At 40.3% G+C, this 15,484-nt stretch overlaps 1 protein-coding gene across 2 annotated transcripts; it reads right to left on the bottom strand.

The window, feature by feature from the left end:
• Positions 1-9,510: 9,510 nt before the first annotated feature.
• Positions 9,511-15,217, bottom strand: ACTA1 (actin alpha 1, skeletal muscle). Of its 2 annotated transcripts, none has more exons than XM_063917557.1 (7): positions 15,109-15,217; positions 13,144-13,284; positions 12,517-12,841; positions 12,066-12,227; positions 10,473-10,664; positions 10,205-10,386; positions 9,511-9,903 (listed from the first exon to the last, which is right to left on the bottom strand). In XM_063917557.1, exons 2-7 carry the CDS (start codon positions 13,270-13,272, stop codon positions 9,760-9,762), a joined length of 1,134 nt encoding a protein of 377 aa, XP_063773627.1. In that variant the 5' UTR covers positions 13,273-13,284; positions 15,109-15,217; the 3' UTR covers positions 9,511-9,759. The 2 variants fall into 2 exon arrangements, with proteins under 2 accessions (XP_063773627.1, XP_063773628.1); XM_063917558.1 differs by having other exon boundaries at positions 13,144-13,280; positions 15,109-15,207.
• Positions 15,218-15,484: the final 267 nt, after the last annotated feature.

Here is a 15,484-nt window from a genome sequence, read left to right as displayed (position 1 = left end):
GCCCTAGTTCTTTTTCGGAACCATAGTAGTGACTAAGTGTCTAATTCATGTTTGTTGGCAATGGGCGATGTTCACACAATAGAGCGAATATTGGCAAACTGCGCATGTGCGAAGGTGCTGCTGCAATCCCTCTGAGAACTTTGTTGCAGAGTGATTGACAGGAAGTGGCCATTTGGATGTGTTAACAGGGAGCTTAATGGGATTGGTTGGGAAAATGCAGGTGTGTCATGGAAGTTTTCAGGGAGTGTATCTTTTGATGGCTGCGTGATCGTGGGTTGGGGATGGAATCCCAGCTGTCGGGATCACGGCGGTCAATATATCGACACTGGGATCCCAGACGTCAGAATGCCAGCAGCGGGACGAGTGCTAGAAAGCCCCTTGCGGACTCGCCAAGCTGCGGGCTTGGTGGCTCACTGTGCTTGCCACAGGTTCTATTCTCACTCTATAGGTGTTGTGGACACCCACAAGTGGGAATAGTCCTGGTGAAGCTGTTGGCATTCTTGTCAGTCGGGATCCTGGTGTCGGTATTCTGACCGCTAGGATATTAACTACATCCCACAATCGTACGTGGAAACCTGAGTCACTACTGCTGTGGCCAGAATGCGTAGCCATGGACCAACCCTTAGCTTCGATGTTCTCCATAATTGCATATAGTCTGATAATGTGTACACAATTACAAATACGTTTGTGATGACTCCATTGGGCATCTCTTTTCATTCCTGGGCGGCAGCTTCACTTGCTAACAGCAGGTCCGTAGTGTAGAGAATCACAATTGCAATTACATTTGTGTATAAACATGAATTTGGCTCTTAGTTCACATTATGTCACATTGTGGGACTGCCAGTACACATTATGCAACACAGTATCCCCATATTCACATTATGTCATACAGTGTCCCCAGTCCATACTATGCCACATCAGGGCCGTCTCTTCGTATGAGCTTAACTGGCAATACTGAAATAACATTTATCATTTGCATACTATAAAATTGTACAGAGCAGCTGGCTCACTTATCCAAGCTTTTCACTGCTTCATGAATAGACCCCTGATTGTCAAGCAGTGCTTTGCAGGGAGAATTTTAGATTCTTTGTAAAGCCTGCCACAGTCTAGATGAATGGAGGACAAAGTGCTCCCCTCTGGATCCGCTACTGACCCTGACTCCAGCTGCAGAGTGGCGGTGGGCAAGTGGCCTGGGGGAGAACTGGTCAAAGGAGCAGCAGGTGAAAGTCTCGGCGCCTCCTCAAATCTGGCACCTTGGTCACGTGCCCCCCTAGTCCCTCCCCCCCTCCAGCTGTGGCCCTGGCCTTAGCAAAAGTACCCTGATGAACTATGTGCTCAGTGTCCAGTACAAGTGTGCACACAATTTATACAGGTCAATGGGCCTAATTCAGACCTAATCGCAGCAGCAAATTTGTTAGCTAATGGGCAAAACCATGTGCACTGCAGGTGGGGCAGATATAACATTTGCAGAGAGAGTTAGATTTGGGTGGGTTATTTTGTTTCTGTGCAGGGTACATACTGGCTGCTTTATTTTTACACTGCAATTTCGATTTCAGTTTGAACACACCCCATCCAAATCTAACTCTCTCTGCACATGTTATATCTGCCACCCCTGCAGTGCACATGGTTTTGCCCATTAGCTAACAAATTTGCTGCTGCGATCAGGTCTGAATTAGGCCCAATGACAGGTAGGAGCTATCACCTACTATATTTCTGAAGTGACTATTTATTTATTATAGCTAAGAGCATTGTGACACTTAATTACAATAAGGAAATACAATTTACCACTAATCTTTTGCACATGCATTTCGGTGGTACACTGATATCGGAGAACATTACCTACATAAGCGCAGCTTGACTCCCCCACTACCCCGTGCAATTAGCTACATATGGATGCAGACTGCATAAAAAGAACCACCATTAGCATTAAAACGTACCCCTCCCCTGTAGGGAATGTTTTGTGTACCATCTGAATATTGGCAGACTTTTTCTGAGTGTATGAATATTACTGTGTATTACTATTCATTTGATCATCTTATTACTGAAAAAAAAAAAACAGTATTAATCTGTTTGGAAGATAATTGGCTTGTTTTTAATGTATGTAATGACTATTTTTAAAATGTATTCCCATGAATTGGTGGGTAGGAGCCCAGGTTAATTGCTTTTCCCAGGACCTACAGAGTTGTTAAGATGGCCCTGTGCCACATTAAAGTGCCCCAAGTTCATATTAAGCTACACTATACTACTTCCACTTCATATTGTGCCACATTAGTGTCCTAGTACATATTATGTAACATTATAATGTTGTCTTTTTATATCACATTACAAGGAGCAGACCCAGGGGCATAACTAAATATATTGTAAGCCCCAAGGCAAAAGTTTGTAAGACCCCTATGAATCACCCAATGGTGAAAAATGTATAATACACATGCAACTATGACAGGGATGGTGGGCCCATCTCAGCTCTGGGCCCCATAGCAGCTGCGCTACGTGAACATATGGTATCTACAGCCTTAATCTGTCCTAAATCCCCTTTTCTCACTATCTTATATTATGCTTCTACAGCTGTGACTTTTCTGTATTAAGCACATTTACAGTATATTTACATACTTACCCTCTGTGTAAGTAGGAGGATACTCACATGGAGGATGGGATATCTCAGCTATCATGAGCCTCATACATAGGGCTAGATGTACTAAGCCTTGGAGAGAGATAAAGTGGAGAGAGATAAATTACAATCCAATCAGCTACTAATTTCTGTGTTTGAAAAATGACAGTTACAGAAGAAGCAGTGGTATAAGGAGGGTGGGCCAAGCAGGGCACAGGCTCTGGGTGCCATAGAAGGGCGGATATGGCTTGGCAGTTGTACATTCGAGTTACTTGCTACCAGTGCCAATGTTTCTGATACCGACATCACAGCAGGGAGGAGATTACTGTGCGGCAATCAGGCCTGTGGCTTAGTTGGGAGGAGTTGAGCATGGGCAGCTGATCAGCCATCCGCTAACATAGTCCATTTTCCTAACTGTACGCTTGGCTGCTGCAGTCATGTGGCTGCACTGTTACGTGGATCCACTACCCCTCGCATACTGTCAGCAGGACAAGGTTTCAGCTTATTCGCTGCATGCTGGCCACGGAAGCAGATTAATAATATAATAATGCTAGTGGGCTCCTCTCTCACACTCTCCTGCATTGGCTTTGTCACTGCCTATCTCCCCCATAAAGTGCAGTGTAGCACATTCATTGCTGAGGGTAAAGTTGATGCAGGATTGTAACTCCCTCTTCAGCATCGGAGTTGGAGGGGGGCGGTGCTGTTAGATGAAAAATGAAGGGGCAGTGTGTTGAACTGTGAGGTGGGCAGTGAAAAGGACAGTATCCATGCATCTCTTTCCCCCATGTCTCTGTCTCTTTCCCCATGTCTCTTTCCCTGTGTCTCTCTCTCTCTCTCTTTCCTAATGTCTCTCTTTCTCCCATTTCTCTCTTTCTCTTTCCCCCATGTCTCTGTCTCTTTCCCCATGTCTCTGTCTCTTTCCCTATGTCTCTCTCTCTCTCTCTCTCTCTCTCTCTCTCTCTCTTTCCTAATGTCTCTCTTTCTCCCATTTCTCTCTTTCTCTTTCCCCATGTCTCGCTATCTCTTCCATCCTTGTCTCTCTTCCTCTTTCCCCTTTGTGTCTTTCTTCCCCTATGTCCATCTTTCTAATTTGCCATGAGTGCCAACAACCCTAGTTACGCCTGATTGGCTGGTACTTTATTTCTCTCCACTTTATCACTTTTTAAGGCTTAGCAGATTTGCTCCACAGGGTTCTCAAAACATAGGACCTTTACAATGATATTAGTCATACTGTATATTATACACACACACACACACACACACACACACACACACACACACACACACACACACACACACACAAAGACCTCCGGGTGCGGCACTCCTGGACTTAATAGGTCTGATGAAAATGCCTAACCAATAAAAGTGGCACTGAAACGTTACTAAGCAAGCCTATCTGAGCCGTGATTTCTATTAACTCCAGGAGTGTCGCACCCGGCGGTCTTTGTGAGCACATGCTAAGTGAGGGCACTCGGACAAGTACTTAAAGTAGATGGAGAGCCGTGCCATACGGAGATATATATATAGATAGATATATATAGATATATACAGTATATAGGTTGAGTATCCCATATCCAAATATATTCCGAAATATGGAATATTCCGAAATAGGAACTTGTTTGAGAGTGAGATAGTGAAACATTTGTTTTCTGATGGCTCAATGTACACAAACTTTGTTTAATTCACAAAGTTATTAAAAATATTGTATTAAATGACCTTCAGGCTGTGTGTTTAAGGTGTATATGAAACATAAATGCATTCTGTGTATGTACACAAATTTAATGCACAGATTTATTAAAAATATTGGCTAAAATGACCTTCAGGCTGTGTGTATAAGGTGTATATGAAACATAAATGCATTCTGTGCTTAGACTTGGGTACCATCGCCATGATATCTCATTATGATATGCAATTATTCCAAAATACGGAAAAATCCGATATCCCAAATACTTCTTGAATACTTACCTTCTGAAGACCTGCGTTGGCAGCAGCATTACATAAATCACCAAGAAAATGTTTTTTTTTTGCATGCACAGTAAGAAAATCACTGGGAAAATGGCCACTGTGCCATTTTCCGGGAGACCTGCGCATGCTCAATAGACTCTCGGACAGTGCCAGGTTCCTTTAGTTATCCTAGTGCCCAGAGTCTACAGCGCAGCCAGCTAGATAGGAATAGGTACAGATGGAGTCTGCATATGGGCCTCCTCCTCTTTTAAAGCCACTCTGATGGGACAGGTCCTCAGTAAATGGGCTTAATAGGGTTATGTGATCCAGGTGTCAGAGGGTTGTTGAATATTGAAGGAAAAAAATTATTGAGCAAACTGTGTAGAGTGTTGGTAATCAGATAGAATCATTTAGGAAGATTACAAATGTATGGGAATGTAGAAAATGTAGTTTCTAGTGAAAATTGTTGTTCTAGGAGTGCGGGAATTCAGCAGTTTGGGAGCAGCCCCCCATAAAAAAGGTTCTGTAACCAGGAATGGAATCAGATGATGAGTTTAGATAAGAGCCGCAGATCTCGGGCAGAGCAGATGACATGATTTAGGAGATATTTTGAGACGAGAAGAGGTGTCCGTTAGTCCAGTTTTATTATTAATGACTTTGTATATCAGTAGAAGCATTGCATATTTGATTCAGTAAAACACAGTCAATTAATGTAAAGAGTAAGACTGGCAGAAGAGATCAGCAATAGCAGATTCAAAAAAGTCAAGGGTGTAGAATGTCGACAGTCAGAATGTAGACACTAAAATGTCAATGTGTTCTGAATGTTGACATGCACGTTATATCAACAGAAATAATCTCGACAATCACAAATGTCAACATGTTCATAATGTCAACATCTAACACCAGAATACTGACATACCATTTTTTGCATATTTTGTCCTAACCCTAACGCCTAAACCTAACCATAAACCTAAAAATTAAACTAAAATGTACTGTTGACATCCTGGAGTCAAGATGTTAAATGTCAGCATTATAAGTATGTCGACATTCCAACGGGATAATTTGGGAGATTATAAGTATATGAATAAAATTGTATGTATGCAAATACTGTACATATTTTATTTATTCTCAATATACTAGGCATTAACTTTCAATTATACTATGTGGCAAGAGTGCAAGAACAGTGTTGCTAGAGAAACCTGGCAAGTAGATGACAGCTGGATCCTACAGCACTACTAAAGCATATATCTTATTTTTGTATTTAGGATTTCTCACAGACTGCAAAACTCATTTCTTAACACATGGAATTTAATTCATTTCATACAATTAACTGTACATACCGGCTAAATGTCTTATGCCTCACAAACACGTAAAAGCTGATCTGCTGTGCTATTAAGACATCTTATATTCTTTCTCTGTCATAAAAGACAGCAATAGCAAACTTATAAATAGCTAGAGGGATTACAGCCTAAATTATGTAGCCGATGTTGCCAATGTACAATCCTTTCTTAGTATGAAGGCATAGTAGAACGTAGTGAACCTTACTAAAAACGTCAATGATTCAAGAATATTTGAAGAATGACCTACCCATGCAAATCTATCAATGTTGCTTTTAAAATTGACTTCACAAGGTATTTTAACGGTATATTTTAGACTATTAGTAATACAGTGTACAGGAAAAATCTTTTCTGAAAGTGAAGTTTGCTGTATGATATACTGTAGTTGATTTAGTAAAAACTCATTTTCTCCCAAGATAAAAACAATATTTCACTTGAAATAAAGTGATATAAACTTTATTAAAAACAATGGTATTGCTATAAGTATGAGTCATTATTTGGTATATTGTATGTTTCACAATATCATAAACAAAAGTGATATGTGTTTGTTTCTGACTATGCAGGTTTTTTCCCTGAAAAAAAGAGCAATATAAAATCAGGCAAAATGTTTGAAAATTAAATTGTGATTGCTCCTATGTATCAAGTTAGAATCATATTGTTACAAAAAGTAAATTTACCGTCTATAGCAGTGCAATAACATCTTACGTACATCATTAGACTAAGTAAGAAAAAAGTTAAATGTAACAAAACAGTTACATAAAATGGCCAAAAAGAGTGACATATGAACTGTCAATTTTTTTTACATTAAATATCCGGATAATTCCATTTTCACATATCTATAAAAAAAATCAAGCGAGTAACAAGCATTGTTACCATGCGCCAATTACCGGACAAACTAAGCAAAACTGCCTGTATAACAAACATCAAAAATGTTCAGTAAAATAATACCCTTTGAGTTGACTTTGTACATTCAATGTTCAAGAATGTCCTCAAACATAGACATAGAAATGTAGCCATGCTCATCTTGCTGCATGGCGGGCAGGTCTGTGACTAATTGCAGCCGGCAATCGCTCCATTAATTCCATTAGGATTTAATGGAGCGATCGCCTGTTGTGAATAGTCGCAGCCTGACATGCTATGCAGCAAGCCGTGTTGCAGCATACCGCATCGCAGTAAAGATGAGCATGGCTACATCTGTATGTTTAAAAGCAAAAAATTGTTATTTTGAAAAAATGACAGAGAACCCAAAAAGATCCATTGCATTATAACATCACCTTATCATGTTTTGTATGTATAGATAAATGTATTTAAGACACCATCTATCAGCATATAAAGAAAATGCAAGAAGAATTGAGATGCCTCCCCTAAAAAGCTTACACTCTGAATGATACATTTCCTCTTTTATTCTTATTGTTGCTTTGGGTAATGTGTCCACAATGTATAACTATATCCTGTATTTGCAGCAATCTGACAGCAATTGGAACGCTAGAAAAATCCTCACCACATTTGTAGAAATCTGTGTTGAAATCTGCATTTTATTATACTTATGTTCCTTTCCCACAGATTACACATGGAACCACTCCATGGAATAGGGCACTGTACATTCTGAGTCACACTTATTTTTGAATGCTTCATGCTCAAGTTATGGCTGAACATTTGGATACAGTCAGGTCTTTATTTGATATAGTAGTGATACTTTATTCACAGTATTGCATTATTATGATTCTTTAGTGATTTTGCCTATTAATATTAGTAGTTATTGAGTTGTTTTGTTGCTATTAACATTTACGTTTAGAAAAACTAAAGTTAAGATACATGGGCATTTCAATTATGTTAAGGTAACCTTACCCTACATCTGAATTCTGTTCATTTATACAAGAAACATGGAGGACTAAAAATGCACGGTGTAGCATTACTTCCTCAGCACTGAGGTCACAAGTTCAATTCAGTTTACCGGTTCTATCTCAGTGTCTGTGCGGGGTTTCCTTGGGTACTCTGGCTTTCTTACACACTGCAAAAACATACTGGTAGATTAGTGGGCACCTGACAAAACATACCCTAGTGTATATGTATACATGTGATAGGGATTATAGATTATCAAATATACTGGGGAAGTGGCTGATATGAATGACTGAAATATTCACTATAAATCGCTGCGTAATATGTGTGTGCTGAATAAATAACTGTTACTAAGTAAATGTAATGATAAATAAATGAAGGCTAAGGACAGGGGAAGATAAGCAATGGGGTGGATGGGAATATACTGTAGCTCCAGGCCTCCACATAAACATAGACCCATCATCATGACAGTATAATGATGACCAGATACCCAGCTGGCCACACAGTCAACCATAAATCATAAATATTAAACTTGTCTTTCTATTTTTTATTACAATATTATTACATTTTCACATATTTAGGGAGACATTAGGGCTTAAAGTGTAGGGGGTTAAAAAACCCACATGGCACGTGCCACACCCACTCAGCACTGGTCATTGGCATTTCTATAATGGCTGCAATGTGTGCAGTGCACATGGGCCCCTGGGTCCAGGGGGGGCCCCACACTGCACACATTGCACCCATATTTTAGTACTCACCTCTCCGGAGTCCAGCGTCGGACACTGCAGCCGCCTCCGTCGAGCACAAAATCCACTCCAAAATGGCCGCTGCGCATACGCACTTTAAATTTAGTCTCCGGAACATGGCGGGTGCCATGTTTCCGGAGACCTGCGCATGCGCAGTAGGTTCTGGCGCAGTGTCGGAAGCCTACAGCGCCATGGAAAGGAGGGGGCCCACTCGGCGTCTGCACACGGACCCCCTCCTCGCTTAAGACGCCCCTGGCACCTTCTCCACAATAGACCCTTGAACATTTTCAGTCCCAGGCCCATTTGGCCCTTAATCTGGCCCCGGCTGGGGATAGCTTGATGCTGGGAGACATATTTGCAGTAGAGATGTAAGGGTTCAGATTTACTTTAGGGAAACTAGTTTGGATTTATCTGGATTGATCTTATTAGCTATCCAGAACATGTGGGAGCCGATAGCCAATGAGCTGCTGTTGTTGCGAACCGAGTAAATCCAAGTAAATCTGAATCCACACATCTCTAATTTGCAGTATGTCAGACAATGTTCACCAGAAGGAAGGCTGGCTTTTTCACACCATATGTACATTTTCATGGAATTGTAAGAGCTACTGATACTGTACTTTGTATAACATTTGAGATCATGACCACAGGACTTTGTTTATTTGACCTCCAGAATTGGTACAAACTTTTAATGTATTTTTAGTGTGCACACAACCAGATGAAATGGTGACAGTAATGCACTATTGCCTATTCACTGTTAACACAGAATAAGAACTCTGCTATCAAACAGAATTACTACTTTTTCTCCAAGTTTAAAAAATGTAATTTATCACCTACAGGACTTTGGTGATGATGAAAGCCCAAAACATGTATTATTACATAATTTGTGTTAGTCAGTTTGAAATGTGGTATTATTCATATATGTCCCTGATATTAGTGCTGTTTGTTCATTGTATAGCTTGTCAACTAAATTGTGAAATTAAAAAATAAAGTATTTAAATGTACTGTATCTGTTAATAATTCAAATAACACAAGCAACTCAAGAGGGGCAATGACTCATTTATTGTTTCTTGACATTTCCTGTTGGGTTCATGTTTTAGAAGTTACAAAACATCTTAAAATAAATTACAATTTATGTACACTTTACATAATCTTTGAGTCACAATGAGTATGAGGTTAGAATGACAAACATTGTCATCTGTAGAGAGTGGGACTTTTTCTGCAGCCCAGAGCAAAGAACACTGCCAACCTGAGACAGAATGTTACATTTGAGATCAAGTAAACAAGTTTAGAAGCATTTGCGGTGGACAATGGATGGACCAGCTTCATCATATTCTTGTTTTGTGATCCACATCTGCTGGAAGGTGGATAGGGAAGCCAAGATGGAGCCACCAATCCATACAGAGTACTTGCGCTCAGGTGGAGCAATGATCTATAAGAAATAAGACAAAGGTTTTTAGACTCATGCATCTACACTATGCAAATAAAAGTATTACATGTATTTTAAAATCAGTTAATTCTGAAATTCTAAATATTTTACAAGTCCTGTACATTGCAGGGCTTTATGCCCATAGTGGGGACACAATCAATTTAACAGACAATGGAACTGACATTATAAATTCTCTGATGGTTTAAGCTAGAGTTCTATAAAAGGTAGTGAATTTACTACATTCTCATAAGATGAGGCATATAATGTATATAATGTAATTATGTCATATAATTATCAAAATTACCTTGATCTTCATAGTGCTGGGAGCCAGAGCAGTGATCTCCTTCTGCATGCGGTCAGCAATACCTGGGTACATGGTGGTACCACCAGACATGACATTGTTGGCATACAAGTCCTTCCTGATATCAATATCGCATTTCATGATGCTGTTGTAAGTTGTCTCATGAATACCGGCAGACTCCATACCTAGCATGAAATATATTAAAGCTTTAGTCTCACCAGAAGCCATTTCGTTGTTGCATAAACAAGAAAATAAATAATTTATTACTTACCAATAAAAGATGGCTGGAAGAGAGTCTCTGGGCAACGGAAACGCTCATTGCCAATGGTGATGACCTGTCCATCAGGCAACTCATAGCTCTTCTCTAGAGAGGAGGAGGAGGCAGCAGTGGCCATCTCATTCTCAAAGTCCAGAGCTACATAGCACAACTTTTCCTTGATGTCACGAACAATTTCACGTTCAGCTGTAAGTGGATGACGCAATAAAGATGATTAGTTAATATATGAACAAACAGCAATAATTTACATGTACAGTATAAACACACTAGCTTTAAGACAAATAGATGTTTAACACGATGAAAGCACTAACAGCCTTACATTGTTTGGAAAATGGTAAAGAAGGTTCTACGATATATATACATATGCAGTATCGGACTGGGGCATCTAGGGCCCACCGGGGGAATGCAGTGGTAGGGGCCCACATTTAGGGGTGGGGCCAGTCTCTAGAGGGGGTGTGCCCAGCCACCACATTGGTTTGCCTAACCATTTTGCAAGTGTTGGTCCCCTAGATAAATATATACAGTAAATATTGTAGTGCATGCAAGATAATGTACTATGGGGGTAATTCTGAGTTGATCGCAGCAGGAATTTTGTTAGCAGTTGGGCAAAACCATGTGCACTGCAGGGGAGGCAGATATAACATGTGCAGAGAGAGTTAGATTTGGGTGGGTTATTTTGTTTCTGTGCAGGGTAAATACTGGCTGCTTTATTTTTACACTGCAATTTAGATTGCAGATTGAACACACCACACCCAAATCTAACTCTCTCTGCACATGTTATATCTTCCTCCCCTGCACTGCACATGGTTTTGCCCAACTGCTAACAAAATTCCTGCTGCGATCAACTCAGAATTACCCCCTATATTAGTAACAGCACAGTTTGGAACCTGATCCTTAGAGGAGGGATTGGGCCCCCAGGCAGTAGGGCCCACCGGTGGTTTCCCCTGTACCCCTGTGGGCCAGTCCAACCCTGTACATATGTTCTTTGCAGCTTAGTAGATGGAACGCTAAATGATTTATGTATTATTTTTGAAGATGGTAATTTGGGTTCTAAACTGCCTTAAAATAAACTGACCTGGAAGTATGGAATATAATATTCATTTTTTTTTTGTGTTTGTTTTAAATTTTAAAATATTTTTGGTATATTTCTAATATTGCATATTGGCATTTTGTCTTTTAATTCAGTGGTTCCTAAACTGGGTGCCGTGCCACACTGGGGTGCTGTGGTGCTCTTATTGCTTATGGTCAATGAGACAGGCAAAACCAGAGCAGATGGCTGCCAGTCATATAATGTGTGCAAACAGAAGAACAGCCCTGTCCAACACCACATAACTGAATGTGAGGATGAAACAGTAATTTAATATTTTTTGCTGAGTTTCTCAATAAGAACCTTTTGGCATGGAAAGCTGTGAAAAAAACGCTGAAACTCTAGGGTGTTGTGTTTCAAGAAAGTTTGGGAAGCAGTGTATTAATGCATTTAATTTATTGTGGGATGACAGATGCATTTAATGTAAAATACTGAAAATAAATGTATAGAGTGGTGTAAACACAGATAAAGATGTAGTGATTACAGAGTTGCCAGCTCACCGGTTGTGACAAAAGAGTAACCGCGCTCTGTCAGGATCTTCATCAGGTAGTCAGTCAGGTCACGACCAGCCAAGTCAAGACGCATAATTGCGTGTGGCAAGGCATAACCTTCATAGATTGGTACGTTGTGTGTTACACCATCACCGGAGTCCAGCACAATACCTTGAAGCAAAAATCATTGATTGTTGAAAGTGAAATAGGTTACAGCTCATAGAATACAGTGCAAACTTAGTAAATATTTCACAGCCTTGCAAATGATGTTAAAACTTAATATATATAAATTGCCATTAGATGTACTTTCTGTAGCAAATTCTGATTTAGGAAGATATACTACTGATAGTGCCACAGATTTCAACGACATTTGTTTAATCATACTTTGCATTTCTTGATGATTATTAATAATTAATGATACCTATTCTTGGTTGCTACAGCAAGTCACTTTGTTACTTACCAGTGGTACGACCAGAGGCATACAGAGATAGCACTGCCTGGATTGCAACATACATAGCTGGGACATTGAAGGTCTCAAACATGATCTGAGTCATCTTTTCACGGTTGGCCTTGGGGTTCAGTGGAGCCTCAGTGAGCAGGGTGGGATGTTCCTCTGGGGCTACACGCAGCTCATTGTAGAAGGTGTGATGCCAGATCTTCTCCATGTCATCCCAGTTGGTGATGATACCATGTTCAATTGGATATTTAAGAGTCAAGATACCTCTCTTGCTCTGGGCCTCATCACCTACATAGGAATCTTTTTGACCCATACCAACCATGACACCCTATAGTACACAAAGGGAAAATAGCAAAAGTGTAGGTTAATTTATACTCTGTGTAGGATATATAGACACTACATATTAGATTACTACTATATAAATCAGTAGTTCTAACAAGCCAATATAGCTGAACTTCCTTCCTTTCAAATAAATGTACAGTAAAGACCTTAAGAAGTCCTCTATCTTTCTTATTTATTTACAGTTATGTTAAAGGAGAAATATTTCCAAAGTTGGCCAAGTTGTGTTCCACAGACTTCCCAGCTATATTTTTTTTTATTCTACGGGAATACATATTTTCTCATACATACCTGGTGGCGAGGACGCCCAACAATAGATGGAAATACTGCTCTTGGGGCATCGTCTCCAGCGAATCCAGCTTTTACAAGCCCGGAGCCATTGTCGCATACAAGTGCGGTAACCTCTTCATCGTCACACATGGTGGTAGCTTTCTTAATGAATAAATAAAAACAAGATTACATTGTAGGTGCTTGCACTTAATTCCATGTATTGTATTGTACTTTTGCTATTTACTGTAAATCTCTACTCCCTCAGTGATGGTGTATAAACCTACACATGACACACATATAGCAATCATATTTGTAACCATCACCTATACTGGTTGCTTATTTACTGTATCTGTGTAAACATAATTTGTACATTATATGTAGGTAACTGGCAATGTAACTCTTATTGATTTATGTAATTATTTATTTCTAAAGCTTGCCTTAGCTATGGGGCACTTAAAATAAGTATTTACTGTACAAGCACATTAATAAGTACTCTATCAAAAAATCATTCCAATTTACAAATGAAACCTATAAATTAATTTTCCACTCTAACTTTTAAGTAATGTTAAAAATACATATTTACATTATCAAACCAAAAATAGTTGTCAAATATGGATATTTTCACTTGATGTAACCACCTCGCACATTTTAAGTAATAGGGAACATAACATATCATTAAATGCAAAGTGAATGCTAGAATTTTATTATTCAGATCATTCTGTTTATAGTTTTTAGGGAAAGCATTTACTGAAATCAATTATTTTGTAACCTCTAGCAATAAGGATAAGTCAAGCTGATTCATACCCCTTTTCCACCAAAAACCCTGGTCCAACCTGGGTAATTGAACACAGTTTCAAGATGAGACACAGCAGTGTCACAGCGGCATGAAATCCAGTTCCTTTCACACAGCCAATGCCGGATCCCACCCGGGAATTGGAAATGGGTGCTTCCCGGGTGGGATCCGGCATTGGCAGCTGCTGCAGGCTTCCCCGACCTGGCAATATGCCGTGCGGGTTGCCATAGCAGCGGGAGGCTGAGGTGGAGGCGGCGCTGGGAGATGAGATCATCTCCGCGCCGCCTCTCCCTGCTTTAGTAAACGGGTCCCGGACCGCATCGACCCAGGAGCCCGTTTACGCAGACACTGACCCAGTATTCAACCCAGGTATAACACTGCTTTATTCCCGGGTTAAATTGCCGGTTCAGGCGACCCGCGATTTCGGCTATGCCCCTTTCACACCGCACACTGACCCGTCTGTCAACCCGGCAATATGTCGGGTTGATACCGGGTTATTTGTGTGGTGTGAAAGGGGTATTATTACTTGTACAGTGGAAAAAGGGATATCTGTAGCACTGATATACTGTATGCAGCTTTCCCAGACAGTAAAAGAAAAGAGGTCTTTACAGGCAGACTCCTGTGTTGTAAATGATTTGACAAGGCTGATGTGGTTTCATTTACAGGAAAACAAAGTGAGCCCTAAATAATAATTAACTATTTTTTTGACCCATGTTATAAATAATTACAATTTAAGAATTTGGTATTTCTTGTACAGTATATATATTTTTATTTTCTTTAAGTGTTAAATAATGGCCAGTAAAAAAATACTACTACTAAAACAGACATGCTCTATTCATTTAGATATACTTAATTTCATTTTATACAGCATCATATAACATTAAATGAAATACAAATTAATGAAATGTATGTTTCTATAGGCATATAATATCAGCTGGTGTAACAGCAATAACGTTCTGATATATATTGTTGTTATGAGTACACGGATTCCCTTTGATCTCGTTAGTGTTCTAAAAGCTTTTCTCTTTGTTCCCACTGCCATGTATGACATTTACTATTCTGCCGGTTTGTTATATCTCCTGATAGTGTGCCCGCTCCCTAACAATGATCCTTCCCCTCACTTTCCCTGTGTCCCGCCCTCTGGTACAGGTGCCCCCTCCCACAGGCTGGCACTGCCCCTCTCCCAGTCTCACCTTGGGCTCCGGTCTGTCTCAGGCAGTGCAGATGATGCTTCTACTAGCTCTCCAGCTCGCTCAGGCTGAAGTCCGGCTTAGAGGGTATTTATATATAACCCATGCCTCCCTCTCAGCCCATCCTTCGCTCCGTGATCTCTCCCCTTCTGCCTACCCATATTAGGCTCTTGGGCATCAACCTTGCCCCCCTCGGGCTCTCTCACTGGCCGCAGGGTGCCCATACATGGCTAGTCTGGTCGGGCACCAGGTAAAAAGAGGCTGGAGCCGTAAAAGGATTCGCTTAGAATCTCTATAGTGCCCGCTCCTCCTGCAAGCCCCACGGCAGCGACACAGAGAGAGAGTGTGGACACATGACATGCCAAGCATGATCCCATAA

Source organism: Pseudophryne corroboree, chromosome 4 (genome assembly GCF_028390025.1).
Source record: "Pseudophryne corroboree isolate aPseCor3 chromosome 4, aPseCor3.hap2, whole genome shotgun sequence".
NCBI classification, from domain to species: Eukaryota; Metazoa; Chordata; class Amphibia; order Anura; family Myobatrachidae; genus Pseudophryne; species Pseudophryne corroboree.
The sequence above is the reverse complement of the archived record's forward strand: the minus strand, read 5'-3'. Positions and strand labels throughout refer to the sequence as shown.